At 56.0% G+C, this 13,363-nt stretch overlaps 1 protein-coding gene across 1 annotated transcript; it reads right to left on the bottom strand.

Moving 5' to 3' along the window:
• Positions 1-11,938: 11,938 nt before the first annotated feature.
• On the bottom strand, positions 11,939-12,961 carry LOC309679270 (P2Y purinoceptor 2-like; the record flags this gene model as incomplete). The annotated part of the gene is made up of 1 exon (XM_082492549.1): positions 11,939-12,961. One exon carries the CDS (start codon positions 12,959-12,961, stop codon positions 11,939-11,941), a length of 1,023 nt encoding a protein of 340 aa, XP_082348675.1.
• Positions 12,962-13,363: the final 402 nt, after the last annotated feature.

Genomic DNA, 13,363 nt, shown 5'->3' with positions numbered 1-13,363 from the left:
CAAGAGTCTTCGTGCAAGGATTCATCAATTTCACTGCCGAGCAGCTGATGAGGCCAGCCCACCAGATCCTGATTCAGGATGTGATCCGTGCTGCCAGGAGGTCGGAGGAGAGTCCCGAGACAGTCCCCACCAGCACTGCTTTCTTCAGCTGGCAGCAGGAGCGCGGCCCCGGGGCCGGCATAAGCTGGGCTGCCTACCAGGAGAGAAAGGAGGGCGATGTGGTGGCCAGAACCAGCTCCGCTGGCTTCCAGGAGGGACAGGAGATCTGCCTGGTCAGCAGCAGCAGCCAGGGAACCATCCGAGGGGGACAGGTGTGCTGCTCCGGGGCCAGCTCCAACTCTGTGGCCTACCAAGGGCAACGGGAGCTCAGCCCTGAGGCCAGCACCAGCCCCGCGGCCTCCCGGGGTGGGACTCCTGCGCCCCGACCAGCCCCCTCCAGCAGCGCTGCCGCAGCCGAGGCAGAGGCGCTCCCGGGCACCTCGACCGCTGCCTCTGCTGCCAGCCAGGGCAGGGGCCGCTCACGTCGGGGGCCCCGGCGCCCTCTCAAGAGGAAGGCGGGCAGCTGCCAGGACCCTGCCGCACCCGCCAAGAAGGCACCGCGCCGCCCATGCTAGATGAAGGCCCCGACAGAGGGTGAAAGGAGGGACGGGCCAACAGCAGGGAAAGGCGCCGACACCCCCGGGCACCAGAGGGCTCTGCTCAGTCCTCAAAAATCCAGTCTAACACCAAATAAAGACATTGTTACCCCCACCCGAGCTGCTTTCTCCCCATTTTCTGGGTGCTCAGGCCCCCTTTTCCTCCCAGATCCGCTGGGCCCAAAGGCCTACGGGGTCCCCCGGGTGGGAGAGCGGCTGGAGCGATGGACGTGGTCCATTACCCGGGACACAGGCCTGGCCATCTAACTCCGGGTGCCCTGCTTGAGCAGGGAGGGTGGCCCAGATGACCTCCAGAGGTGCCTTCCAACCTCAACCCGGCTGCGATTCCTGTGACTTCTGTGCAGTCTGGGCTTGAACACCTGCAGGGATGGGGCAGCCACAGCTTCTCTGGGCAACCTGCGCCAGGGGCTCACCCCCCTCAGAGTAAAGAATTTCTTCCTACTACCTAAGCTTAATCTCTCCTCCTTTAGTTTAAAACTCTTCCCCCTCATCCTAGGCTACCTTCCTGATCAAGAGTCCCTGCCAAGCTTTCCTGTAGCCCCTTCAGGGACTGGAAGGGGCTCTAAGGTCTCCCCGGAGCCTTCTCTTCTCCAGGCTCAACACCCCCAACGCTCTCAGCCTGGCCTCTCAGCAGAGGGGCTCCACTCCCCACACTTGGTGCCCTGTTACGGCTTTGCAGCCAGCCACGCAGCATGACTGCTTTCTCCTTTCAAACCAAAGGCAACAAAAGCACAGAAGCAACTGCTTTCAGGGGACATCAAGAGGGATAACTCGTACCGCAAGGCTTTCCAGGGAGATGGAAGCACCCTCCCAGAGTGGCCGATGGAGCTCAGGCATGGCCAGGACACGCGGCCTTATGCGGGGGGACGAGCTGCAGGTGGGTGACACACGTCACTCCCTGCACAGTGCTGCTCCATCTGGGGCCACTCTCCATGCTGTGGCTGCTGTCACCCTTAGTGCACCAGGCCGGAGAGGCACCCGACTCAGGTCTTGCCTCCATAGAATCATAGAATCCTAGGGTTGGAAGGGACCTCTGGAGATCATCTAGTCCAACCCCCCTCCAGTTCTCCTGGTTCCCGGGACTTTGTCAGCGATGCAGCTGGGGCTCCAGTTCCCCCCCTCCCCTGTAATTGCAGCTGCTCACCCAGAAGAGGCAGCGAGGGGCAGGGGGGGATGCTGCAGGGACGAAGCTGCACTTGGGAGCAACGGGGTGTTTGTCATTTGAGGCGAGTACAGAAAAGCTGCGGGACCCACATCGGCCAGACCGATACTGCCCACAGCATCCCTCTGAGGAAGGGACACCCCATGGCCATCCAGATGCACCACCAAGCCCCGGCCCGCCAGGTTGCTCCAAACCCTGTGAGGCCAATGGGGGAAGGTCAGCCTTGGATGGGGAGGCTCCGCTTGGTCCCTCGCCCGCGTGCCAGACACTCTCCATCCCTGGCGGCCTCACCAGCCTCCCTGGGAGCAGAGCTAGAAAAAGAAGGGAGGCTGGAGGCCAGGAACCAGCGCCTGGCTGCAGGCTGTGCTGGGTGGCCCTGGGGAGCTCAGCCACCACCTGGAGCCAGCGCGGGGACAGCCCCACTGGGGCTGGGGGGACAGTGCCAGGCCCCTGGGGTACTGCTGGCTGAGCCCCAGCTGCCCCACGCGCAACCCCTCTCACCCTCCCCACATCACCCACCTCTGCAGAAAGCCAAAGGAACACCATGTCTGGCCTCACCAGCCAGGTCCTGCTGCTCACAGCCAGGGGCTCGCAGCCCTGCCCAGCCCCAGGCAGCATCCTTGGGCTGCTCCCTCCCCTGGGCTTAGTGCCCTCGGGCAGCACCTCCAGCTGCGGGGGGTGATCACCCTCCAGCCCACACCCACACCTTCCCCAGCAGCTGCAGGGGATGATCACCCTCCAGCACACCCCTTCCCCAGCACAGGCAGGAAGGGAGAAGGTTGCTGCAGCCCTCTGGACTTCCTGAGTCCAAGGAACGGCCTGGGATGCCATCAGGACCCCCAGCCCCAAAGTTTTCCTCAGCAGAGGCAGAAATCCCTCCCCCAGCTCTCCATCCTCGGGCTGGGTGACAAACTTCAGCAGAGGAGGGCAGGCAGGGAAACTGGGGCACAGCACGATGAGGCCTTGCTGCGGGCTGGAGGAGGTGCTGGGGCCACAGTGGTGCCCCCACAGAAGGAAGCTGCAGCTCATAACGGGCAGCAAAGAGACCTTGTCTTCTGCTAGACACAAACGCAGGTGCGAGGCAGCCCTCCATCGCTCCTTTCCCAGCAGAAGGGGATTAGGGGATTTGGGTGAGTTTTGTGCTAGTTCTGGTGGGACGGAGCCCAGCGGGTGCCACGAGCCAGCCCGGCGCGTGGCTGAACAGAGGCCGGTGGGGCAGGTTTCCGGGAATGGGGGTTTTTAAACCAAAAGCGGTGCCTGCAACAGTCAAAGGCTTCTTTGCACACAAATACCTCGTGCAAACATTTATTCTGTGTGAGCCTCCATCAGCAAGCAGCCCCGGAGGCGCTGGCCTGCTCGAGGGGCCTCTCCCCAGGACAGGAGCTTTGAAAGCCCCTTGTGTTGGTGTTGGGAGCAGGAAAAGCCCCGACAAAGCTCCTGGTTTGCAGGTGCCAAGGGACACATCCCTGCAGCCTCCAGCCCCTGGCTCCCTGCAAGTAACCCTCCACCACAGACGTGCAGATTTTCCCAAGTCCGTTTTCCAGGGCTTTTCGGTGCAGAGACACACTTGGAAACGCATCTCATCCCCTCCGTCAATTCAAAGCTGAATTTGCGATTTGGAGCCTGAGCTGTTGGGCTGTGAGCTGTTGGGTGGGCTGTGGGGGCTGGATGAGCAGAGTGAGGTGGGTTGAGAACTGGCTGAACGGTTGGGCCCAACGGGTGGTGATCGGTGGCACAAAGCGCAGCTGGACTTCAGTGACTGGTTGGGTACTGCAGGGGCCATTCCCGGCAATCCTGGGTCCAGTCCTCTTTCACGTCTTTGTTAAGGATCTGGATGACGGGGCAGAGCGTGCGCTCAGAAATTTGTGCTGGTGATACCAGACTGGGAGGAGCGGCTGACACCCAGAGGGTCGTGCTGCCATCCGGAGGGCCCTGGGCAGGCTGCAGACATGGGCTGGCAGGAACCTCCTGAAGGGCAGCAAGAAGGAGAAGTGCAAAGTGCTGCCCCTGGGGAGGAGCAAGCCCAAGCAGCAGTAGATGCTGGGAGCCCCCCAGCTGGGAAGCAGCTTGGCAGAAGAGGACCTGGGGGACAGCAGTTGCACACGAGCCAGGAACGTGCCCTTGCTGCTAAGCGGGCTGGTGGCAACCTGGGCCGCCTTGGAGAAAGTGCTGCCAGGAGGTGGAGGGAAGGGGCCCTCCAGGTGATGATCACCGGGGAGGCCAGCCCTCGAGCGCTGTGTTCTGGGCTCCTTCTTCTCCTGCTGGGCTCCCCAGGGACCCTCTGGCTGTGTGTGCCGGGAGACGCGTGCCAGCTGGGGCCAAAGCCAACTGGCGGGGCTCTGGCAAGCCTCAGCCAAGGCCTCGGTGCCGGGCATGAAGCAGCAATGCCGAGCCCACGACAGAAGATGTGGGGGCCGGAGGGGGCAGTGACGGTGCAGTGAGCCCTGAGGCCTGTGCCGGGACTGGGGAGAGCGCCGCGGGTAATGTCGGCCCATGGTGACATCCCCCGGCAACGCACTGTGACATCATGCGGTGATGCCTTGTGACATCACCGCCTCACTGCTTATATTCGGGATCCCAGCCTCTGCCGGCCGGCTCATGCCTGCGCGTTGCAGCTGAGTGTTTTGGCGAGGTTGGAGCGCGGAGAGAGACTTTGTCTCGGTGCTGGGCTGGTGCGCTGGGAGCTGGTGGCTGCAGCTCCCCGTGCCCGTCCCCACACCCACTGCAGGTTTGTCCCAGCCCTGCCTGGCTCAGGCAGCCGGGGCAGCCAGGAGGAGCGATCGCCGCAGCAGAGGTGAGCTGTGCGGGGAAACTTCACCCTGGGGAGGGGGGCGGCTTTCCTTCTCGAGGGACCTGGGCTTCTCTCCCACCCCTCCCTGGGCCAGGCACTGACCGTGGCCTCTCTTCCTCTTCTAGCGGGACACCCGCCGCTGCCCCCTTGGACAGGAGGAGGCGTCTGTCCACAACAGCTCTCCCCGGACCACTGCAGCGCCCGCTGAGCATGGCCACAGGCTCACAGGACCGCTGCCCCTTGTGCCATGGGAACTGGGACAACACAACCTGTCCCGTGCCGTGTGGCCACCGCTTCTGCTACAGCTGTGTCCAGCGGGGGGGACAGACCAAGGCCGAGTGCCTCGTCTGCAGGAGGAGGGTGGCTACCATCTGGCACTTGCTGCAGGGGCACCCTCTTGAAGACGCCGCCGCCAGACCAACTGCGGCATCATTGGGCAGCACCCAAGAGAAGGGGCTTTCACCAAAAGCATCCCGGGTACAGCAACTGTGGAACTGGGATGCAGAGCTGGTGGGCGGCCTTCACCCCACGGTCTGGGGGGGGCTGTTCAGGGACCACCCCCATCTGCCCCGGCTCCTGCGGCCCTGGCTGCGTCAGGAGCTGGGGCGCATCTTTGAGGACGAGCCTCCCCTGGCGCTCATGCTGGTGGAGATGATCCTGAACGCCCTGCCCGTCTACGGACTGCACGAAGACAACCTGGTCAAGGTGCTGCAGGCCAGCATGGGAGTCTGCACAAGAGTCTTCGTGCAAGGATTCATCAATTTCACCGCCGAGCAGCTGATGAGGCCAGCCCACCAGATCCTGATCCAGGATGTGATCCGTGCTGCCAGGAGGTCGGAGGAAAGTCCCGAGACAGTCCCCACCAGCGCTGCTGTCTTCAGCTGGCAGCAGGAGCGCGGCCCCGGGGCCGGCATAAGCTGGGCTGCCTACCAGGAGAGAAAGGAGGGCGATGTGGTGGCCAGAACCAGCTCCGCTGGCTTCCAGGAGGGACAGGAGATCTGCCTGGTCAGCAGCAGCAGCCAGGGAACCATCCGAGGGGGACAGGTGTGCTGCTCCGGGGCCAGCTCCAACTCTGTGGCCTACCAAGGGCAACGGGAGCTCAGCCCTGAGGCCAGCACCAGCCCCGCGGCCTCCCGGGGTGGGACTCCTGCGCCCCGACCAGCCCCCTCCAGCAGCGCTGCCGCAGCCGAGGCAGAGGCGCTCCCGGGCACCTCGACCGCTGCCTCTGCTGCCAGCCAGGGCAGGGGCCGCTCACGTCGGGGGCCCCGGCGCCCTCTCAAGAGGAAGGCGGGCAGCTGCCAGGACCCTGCCGCACCCGCCAAGAAGGCACCGCGCCGCCCATGCTAGATGAAGGCCCCGACAGAGGGTGAAAGGAGGGACGGGCCAACAGCGGGGAAAGGTACCGACACCCCCGGGCACCAGAGGGCTCTGCTCGGTCCTCAAAAATCCAGTCTAACACCAAATAAAGACATTGTTACCCCCACCCGAGCTGCTTTCTCCCCATTTTCTGGGTGCTCAGCCCCTCTTTTCCTCCCAGCTCCGCTGGGCCCAAAGGCCTACGGGGTCCCCCGGGTGGGAGAGCGGCTGGAGCGATGGACATGATCCATTACCTTGGGCCACGCTAGCTGCATGTTGACTGTAACACCTCCTCAAGCCTACAAGTTCCATCTGGTGGCAGAGTGGCTGCACCAACGGACATGGTCCATTGCCCAGGACACGATCCTGGACCTTTAGCTCTTGGTGACCCTCTCTGACCAGTGGCGGGGGCTTCGATGACCTCTAGATCTCCCTTCCCGTGTCAACCACTTGTGGAAGACGAATAAAGCTTTCACAATAGCACCAAGTAAAGGCAGCATCCTGTAAATTCCATCAGAGGGGGATGAGGTGAGCTTTGACATGTCATGTTCATCCAGCTTGCGGTTAGGTTTTATCATCTTATAAACAGGAAGAGCCTTTGTAAGTCACCAGCTAAAAATGTGCATAAGTGGCCGTTGTTCCTGCAGGGCAAGCAGGCTTTGTCAGTGCGGGCTGCCCACACACCAGATTGGTGCTGCCAGCATCCTAATGCGATGGATGAAACAGGTTCTCAGCCCTGCGCAGCACAGCAAAGCTGTGGGCTTTCCCCAGCCCTAAGGCTGCAGCCAGCCAGACCCAGGGACTCCTTCCTCCCATGGGCTGGCAATGCTCAGAAGTGTTCTGACCTCATAAGAAAGCCTCTCAGCGGTTCATCATCCAGCATCTTTTTTAATATGCAAATAGGCTGATATTTCCCTGGTGGAGGAAGGGTTGTGGGAATACCAGGGAATCTGCAGAATGAAGTGTTTGCACCCAAAGTGAAAGCTTACTTCTGAAACATTTAAGGGTGGCTCTCTAGCCTTGGCGTTAGGACCTGTTTAGACCACCTCTGCTCCCGCATGCGCTGTGTGCTGCAGCCCATACGAGGCAAACCTCAATGCAATGCACCATTGCTACAGTTTGAGAAACCCAGGATGCATTGTCATTTAGACAATTATTCTCTCACCCGATGACCCCTTCCCAGCTGGGAAGAGGAATCAGGAAAAAAAAAAAACAAACGAGGAAACCAGGGGGCTGAAATATAAACAGATTTAATAGAATAAAACTAGATAACTAACATTAATAGCACCAAAGAACCAATATTGATCCTGATACCAATACAGAATATGCAAAGATTATACTCAGCCAATTATATCAGTGGGAAGCTGTGCACTCCCAGCAGTGACATCAAATATGGGACACTGTGAACACTGCGGCTTCAGAAGGAAGGGAAGGGCTCAGGGCTCCGGCACCGAGGCAAGGAGTTCTCAGTATGGCAGCCATCAAGGGAGAGAGAGAACTCAGCAAGATTTCTAATTTATAGCGAATGTGACTTTCATGGTACAAAATAGCGCTGTTGGCAGCTTGGGTCAAGTGTCCGCATCTCGCTCCTCATCCCTGCACCTGGTGAGCTCGAAAACACCAAGACCTTGAAACCCACACACCATAGCTGGCTGTAAAGTCAATATTTTCACCAATTCAGATACTAGAGTCTTCTAAAAGTGCCGTCTTCCCAAGTATTAGAAGAGACATTAGTCCTGTGACGCACAAACCAGGACAATCATACAGCGCAAAACTACAAAGCGCAAACCTCAACGGAGTGCCGTTGTACTTTGCCAAGCCTGACACATGGTTTGGGTTTGGTGTCTTCTGGGAAGAAACCACTCGCTTAATCCAAAGGTTGAACCCAGCCACACCATGGAAATGCACCAGCTGCCTGCACTCCAAGACATTTCCATGGTTTATAGTCTTTTAACGAGCTTCTCTCTCCCAGTACCACCTTTGCTGTGCTGCTTGGCGACCTTAAATACCAAAATCTAAAATAAAAGCTAGTGGATCAATGTGGGATCAGGACCTCCATATTACCAGGTCATACAGGGGGACTTGGTGCCATGGTGGTTTTCTGGGCCTGGGTTCACCAGAGCTTTTCCAGAAGATCATCATTCTCTACAGAAAACCAGCTGCAACACTCAAGTCAGACTTTTGCTTATTTGCCTCTCACTTGTGAGCGCAAGGACTCAAGTCACCGAAGGGACACCGCACGTGCTCCCACAGCCCTGCCGCAGCAGGCTCCCAGTCCAAGCCCAGTTTAGATCCATCACAGCACCACCAACAGCCATTCTCCAAATAGTCAGGAGGATATAGGAGACCTATAATAGGATTATAAGTCCTGTTCCCTCGGTCACTGCCATTCACAAAAGCGCAGCCAGTAACCAAGCCCTTTACAGTCTGTCCCATTAAAGCTCTGCCACGTGCACGGTGAGTGAGGAGCTGATGGCTCTTCCCTGCCTCAAAAAAATCTCTATCTAGGGAATATTAATAGATATCACAAGCTGCTTCTGTGCATTTTTAATAAAAGGGATCTCACATCGTGGCCCTATGAGAGTGTCAGCAACCTCCACGGTGCTCACACGCGCCGGTTTGCACAGAATGGGTGACACAAATCCACCTCCTTGGGTGGGTGAAGGATCAGTCAGCCTGGGGCAGCAATTCCCACATGTAAACTATACTGGACATGAGTTGTTCACCGCCGGCCATAGCCTGTCATGTTCCTGCTGGGCTCAGGCTTCCCTCTCCCCTTCTGCCCAGCTATGGAGAGCTGGTTGATCCCCATTTTCTGATCTCAGCCCTTGGCTGCGTTTCAGGGGTGAACCAGGCCTTGAGGCTGGGGGGAACCAACGTCTGTTTAAATCAAGTTGGAAAAGATGGTGTCAAGATCTGGAAACCTGAAAGTGGCGGAGGTCCATCATCTGAAGCCATCAGGATCTTCATCTTTGCTCAAAGCTAGGAACCAGCTTTGCCAGTGTTTGCCATGTGGACTGGATCTTTGGCCAGACCCCTTGTCTTGTTCCTTCAGGGTGAGGGGCCAGATCCAGTAAAGATGCAGCTATTGAGCGGCAATAATCTGTATTTAACTAAGTAATGGTATGGTCATGCTCCTTATAAACACACATTTATCTCAGAAAGGCATAAGAAAATCACTTTAAAATATTAAAACCTTAAAATCATTTTCCTCATAGCAAGTGAATAGGGACCATAGTCCCAAAAGTTTCTTCAAATCAAACATGTCTGGAATGGGATGACTTTACTGGAGTTACTAAATACACAGGAACTGCTGAAACCAAGGAAAGACAACAGGATTTGTGGTGGTGCTTAGGGTAGGTTTGGGGGTTTAAATGTAGGATGAGACGTAGTCGCTTGCAGGACTGTAGATATGTTTTAGTTCCTGATTATTTTCCATATCTGTAGTTGCCTGAACAACTGTGGGTTTTAAAGCTGGTTGTCGTGAGTGAATTACTAACTGGAAGTTAGTTAAGAATAGGAGGGTGACCTGGAGAAGTGTTTAGCACCAAAATCATTAGAGTTATGCTCCCTGGTGGAATAAAAAGGGATTATCCCCATTCAGTTCCTCCCCATCACTTGCTCACCCGGGGTTTGAAACACAAGGCTTCATCTTTTTTGCTGGGCACATTGACAAATGCTGTGATTGAGGACAGGGACAACCACCTTCTCCACAGACATAGACAAATGTCCCCTTATTTATGCATCAAATCAATAACACAAAAGTATTTCCTCCTCTAAGCAAGAGCCCGAAACCAAGCTGCTGTTTGCTGCCACCCACGTGCCTCCATGAGACAGGGCTCTGCAGCCTGCCTGGGTTTTGCAACAGGATTTATCCATCAAGTGTGTTACGAACAGCAGGGAACACCACCTTTCCTCTGAGCTCGCAAGGTGCGTTATAGACGCAAATTCCATTAAGCTTTGCAGGAACCCCTGCTGAGGCAGGTGGGTGGGGATTAGTCCAAGAATTAATTAGTAGAGAAAAACCAAGTTAGAAAACACGTCTCTGTCTCTTCTACCCTGCCCTTGATACCGGTTTCTAGGATAAACACATTGGCAGCACATATTACAGCATTCTCCAGAAAACCCAGACAAAACCCAAGATCTCTGTGCCCGGCTTTGGTGACAAAAAAGGCAAATCACAGCTACTGTCTGTAACCGTAGGTTTTCAGTTGAAAGAGGCAGGACAGAAAAGGCAATCTAGACCGATCTGAGAGATGGAGGAGCAAAACATGGATCCTGTGTCGTGCTCATGGAGTAAGTTTAAAGTGAAGCCTGAAAATAAACCCTGAACTTCCAGGTTGTTGCCTTAACTAGAAGAACATCTCCTCTCTCTGGCCCCTGGCTCCAGGACTGGCTCTGCTGCCCACATTTGGCAGCACTATAACAACACGAAAACTTGCTCAAAGGTGACCGGTACGTACCCAGCACCGCTCTGCCTGGCTGGGTCTTGCTCGCACAGAGGTGGATGGTGTCAGGGGAAGGGCTGGAGCACACAACGCTGAAGGGAACGACATTACGGCTCTGTAATGTCATTAGTGCACTTCACGTTCCATTGTGAAACTCCAGTTTGAAGCTCATGAAACCAGTGCCCCCAGCACTGCCCCCTTGCGTCCTCCAGTGTGAAACACAGGGTTATGGGACCCCCTCTCCACTCCAAAAAATTATATTTTTTTTTAAAGTTATACTGTATTTCCGATCTGTAGAAACCCTGGCCAGCCCAAGAAACACTGCCTCCCACAATTCCTCCACCTCAGTCAACCCAGCTCACCAGGTTTGTCCCCAGCTTAGTATCTTCCACTCCCTCCCCAAGCAGCAGAGAGCGGCCACTCTCCAGCACCTGAAAAGAGAAGCTGCTTTTCCCAGGGCCGTCAGGCTCCCAGTGCTCAGGCACTCATCTCCATAGGGCAGTGGAGGAAGGAGAAGACGACCAGGCTGGTTCCCCGCCACAAAGGTAAAGGGAGGGTTGAATGGGAGCAGGCAGGAGGCAGGGGTCTCACGTTCAACTTCATGCAAACCAGGCAACATGCCAAAACAAAATGGGCACAGGCTTCGAATTTAGTCTCCAGGTTTCTGCATCCTCCACCCATACCCTTCTAAGAGGCCTTGTTCTTCCCTACCTGCCACCAAGGGTGGGATGGAGGTAGCTGCTTGCAGGCTTTCAAACCAAAGTTTCTGGGGATGAGGCTAGACTCCTGTTTCTCAGGACTTTCCAACAGACTAAATTCGTGTTTCCTACCAGAATGATGGAGCACCTTTCCCCATCCATGCATCTCCCTCCTGTGCTGCTCATCCATGACTCAACATTTGTCACCTTTTACATTCATCTGGAAAGAGCCGACTGATGGGTAAAAGTGTGTCTGGTCCCATCACAACGGCACTCAGGTGGGGATTGCCTCCAGGGCTGGCGAGATGCTGACTTCTGGGTGGCCAAGGGACAACCAGGTGCCTGGACGTGGGATATTTTCCCCTGTGCTGGGCTCAGACCCGCCCACTCTTCGCCTCAGCGCTTGCACAGACCCTGCTCCTGATGGAAAAGAAAAAACACAAAATATTGATGGGCAGGAAATTCATGGCAGTTTTCACTGGCCTTTCTAATGATTTATGACTTTAGGTGTAAATTCTCCTCCTGCTTCCCCCTTGCACCAATGGGGTTTGGCCACTTCAGCAGTGTAAAGAAGCCCACATTTGGGAGACGCAGCCACCCGGGGTGCTGGCAGTGTCTAGGGCTCAGGGGGTCCCTGCCTGCAGGAACACGTCCCCATAACACTGGAGGGACACACAGAAACCCTGAAACTCCTGCAGCACTGCCACCGGTAGCTGTGGGGACTTGGGACAGAACAGGAGGAGGAGGAAGCTCGGGATCTGGATCGTCAGCAGTCACCCCACGGGATTCTCCAGGAAGGTCTGGGGTGGCTCCTGGACATTTCGCAGTCACTTGGTGCCCCAACGTTTGTGAAAGGAGTCAGCAAAGCTCCTCCTAAACTTGTCGTTAGCAAACACATAAATCAGGGGATCCAGACAGGTGTTTGCCATGGTGAACACCCAGCTGATGTAGTAGGCAACTTCTACTTGGTGCAAGAGCTTGCAAGACATGCCGTAGTACTTCACAATGACGCCAATGGTCCTGCAGATATGCAAGGGACCAAAGCAGATGGCAAAAATCACCAGAGACACTGTTATCATCTGCAGAGACTTGCTTTTCATCTTTTTGCCCCTGGAGCTTTTCTTTGCCGCTTTAGCAATGGCAGCTCCCAGCAGAGCTCCGCAAGTCATGGAAATGGCAAAGGGCAGGAAGAAAGAGATCACAACCAAAACAGTATTGTAGAAGTAGTAAACAGAGGACAACTCAGACTGATGAATATTTAGGCATTTTGCTGAGCCATCAATAACTGAAGTCTTGAGGAGGAAGAAGAAAGGCAGCCCTTGGACAAAGAGGATGAGCCAGACGAACAAGGACAGCTTTCTCAAGAAGCTCGGTTTCTTCCAGACAGACTTGCTCTTGTATCGTACAACAACAAAGTACCGGTGAATGCAGATGAGTGTGAGGAAATAGATGCTGCTGTACACGTGCATGCTGTGCAGGAAGACTTCCAACTGGCAGAGAAACTCCCCAAATGGCCACTGGTTGCCGAGGCTGAGGTAGGAAATCCTGAGTGGGGCAACAGGGATGATCAGGACATCTCCCAGGACCAGACTGAATTGCAGAATTGTGCCTGAATCCCACTGCTTGATGCGGAAGCAGAACACCCAGAAGCTCATGCCGTTCAGCAGGATGCAGCCCAGCAGGAGAAGGGTCCCCAGGGCAGGGATGGTGGGGTGCAGCCCCTGGGGCATGCAGTCCACGCTGGTGTTCATGAAGGTGAGGGAGGCCAGAGGCTCCAAGGACTTAGGAGAACCCTCCTGCAAGGGGTGGGGTGGAAAAGAGAAAGCAGTGAAACCACCCAAGCTCACCATCTTAAGCCTCAGCTGGATCAGAGGCAACAGTGGCTGAACCAGCACAGGCAGATTTTTAAATGATCCCTGATCCTGAAGGTCTGTGCCCAAAAGTTGACCACTGTTTATCCCGGCCTCCCCAGGAGAAGCCCTGGCAGGTGCAAGGGGCCAAATTGCGCTTTTCACATGCAAACATATGGCCTCATGGGAACCAGATGCAAACCTGCCATGCTCAGCTTGACTTTCTGTTATTGCGCTGCAAAGGAAAGTGAAAGGGCTACAAAGGAACTTAATTGTTCACCAACACTAGCTGCTGATGGGGGAAGACGAAACAGGTGATGCTGTTACTGCTTGGCTCCAAAAGACTCTGCATTTAAAATCTCCAGTGAGATCCCACCATCATCCACACTGCAATTATTTCAG

The sequence above is a fragment of the Vanellus vanellus genome (assembly GCF_965231255.1).
Source record: "Vanellus vanellus genome assembly, chromosome: 18".
Classification (NCBI taxonomy): Eukaryota; Metazoa; Chordata; class Aves; order Charadriiformes; family Charadriidae; genus Vanellus; species Vanellus vanellus.
The sequence above is the reverse complement of the archived record's forward strand: the minus strand, read 5'-3'. Positions and strand labels throughout refer to the sequence as shown.